General features: G+C 67.4%; 1 protein-coding gene across 1 annotated transcript; it reads left to right on the top strand.

Moving 5' to 3' along the window:
* Positions 1 to 12: 12 nt before the first annotated feature.
* Tco025E_08037 (adenylate cyclase) lies at positions 13 to 1,635 on the top strand (the record flags this gene model as incomplete). The annotated part of the gene is made up of 1 exon (XM_029374894.1): positions 13 to 1,635. One exon carries the CDS (start codon positions 13 to 15, stop codon positions 1,633 to 1,635), a length of 1,623 nt encoding a protein of 540 aa, XP_029225022.1.
* Positions 1,636 to 1,799: the final 164 nt, after the last annotated feature.

Raw genomic sequence — 1,799 nt, 5'->3', positions numbered from 1 at the left:
CTGCGGTCCGCGATGCTGCTGGCCGGCGGCGACGCGGTGGCGGGGCACCTGCCGGAGGCGGGCGACGTGTTCGTGGCGGGCCTTGCGGCCGGCGACGTCGCTGCGGTGGCGCGGCACGTGGCGTCGCACGACGGCGTGCGCGTGTTCGTTTCGTTCTCCGAGTTTGCGCTGCTGCACGCCGACTTCGCCGCCGCGTTCGGTGGCAGTGCGGGCGCCGACCGCGTCGTGTTTGCGACGAGCCTGCCGCACTGGGACGACGCGAACTCGACGTCGGAGACCGCCCGGGAGTTCCTTGCCGCTGTGCCCAACGCCACGCAGCGGACGCCGCTGGCGCTGATGGGCTTCGCTACCACGCAGCTGGTGCAGACGGTTCTTTCCCGCATGGACAAGGTGAGCGCTGCGCGGTTGGCTGACTTCTTCTACAAGAACGTCGATGTCACTGTGAAGGACATGCTGTACGGCCCCTTCGTTAAAGGCAAGGCGTGTACTGCGGCTGCGGCCGGCGGTGCTGGGTGCGGCAAGAACTACGGGGCGACGCGCATTTCTGTGTGGTCGCTTGCCCGTGCGCTGTTCCCCGCCGTGACCCCGACGATGGAGTACGCGGAGCCCGTTGCACGCGGACTGACGGAGCCGCAGCTGATCGGCGTCGTCGCCGGCAGCGTCGTTGGCGGTGTGCTGCTTGTGGGCGTGGTGATTGTGCTGCTGCGCTTCTGCCGCGACTCGCGCGACAACGCGAATGCGCCGAAGGAGCCGACGGACCCCGTGACGCTCGTGTTCACCGACATCGAGAGCAGCACGGCGCTGTGGGCTGCGTGCTCGCAGTTGATGTCCGACGCCGTGGCGACGCACCATCGCCTGATCCGCGCGCTGATCACGAAGTACCGCTGCTACGAGGTGAAGACGGTCGGCGACTCGTTCATGATTGCGTGCAAGAGCGTGTTCGCGGCGGCGCAGCTGGTGCGGGAGCTGCAGCAGGTGTTCCTGCAGCACGACTGGGGGACGGGCGCGCTCGACGAGGCGTACCGCAATTTCGAGGAGGGCCGGGCGGAGGAGGACGCGAATGAGGGGTACGTGCCGCCGACGGCGCGCCTGGACGCCGCGGTGTACCGGCAGCACTGGAACGGCCTGCGGGTGCGTGTCGGGGTGCACACCGGGCTGTGCGACATCCGGCGCGACGAGGTGACGAAGGGGTACGACTACTACGGCGAAACGGCGAACGTGGCGGCGCGCACGGAGGGCGTGGGCAACGGCGGGCGGGTGCTGCTGACGCGTGCGGCGTACATGGCGCTGAGCACAACCGAGCGGGAGCAGTTGAAGGTGACGGCGCTGGGCGCGGTGGCGCTGCGCGGGGTGCCGAAGCCGGTGGAGCTGTACCAGCTGGACGCCGTCCCCGGGCGCACCTTCGCCCCGCTGCGGCTTGACCGTTTGATGCCGGAACTTGACGGCGACGGCGAGGATGCAACAGGCAGTGGCGATGCTTCTGCGTCCAGTTGCAGGAGCTGTTTATCGCAGACCGCCTTCGCTGTGTTGGCTCTCTTGGGTCTGCAGTTCGGCATTTTTGCGGCCCCCCCAGCGACTGCGGGTGCTGCGTCCTCTCTGCGAGCGTTGGAGAGTCGCTGTGCCGCACGCCGTTAGAGCGGGCAACGAGGAGGACGCCTGCCGCGTGGCGATGGAGCGGCTGGCGGTAAAAATACTCGCGTGATGGAGAAAAGTTCCTATCAAACTTCAGTTGAAAGCGAACCACGTAAAACAACTATGCCACTTATGTCGTCCCTTCACGGTGACGATGGGTTGTGCCC

This window comes from Trypanosoma conorhini, assembly GCF_003719485.1.
Source record: "Trypanosoma conorhini strain 025E chromosome Unknown Tco_14.4_contig_00686, whole genome shotgun sequence".
Taxonomy (NCBI): Eukaryota; Euglenozoa; class Kinetoplastea; order Trypanosomatida; family Trypanosomatidae; genus Trypanosoma; species Trypanosoma conorhini.
This window is presented reverse-complemented; position numbering and strand designations above follow the sequence as displayed.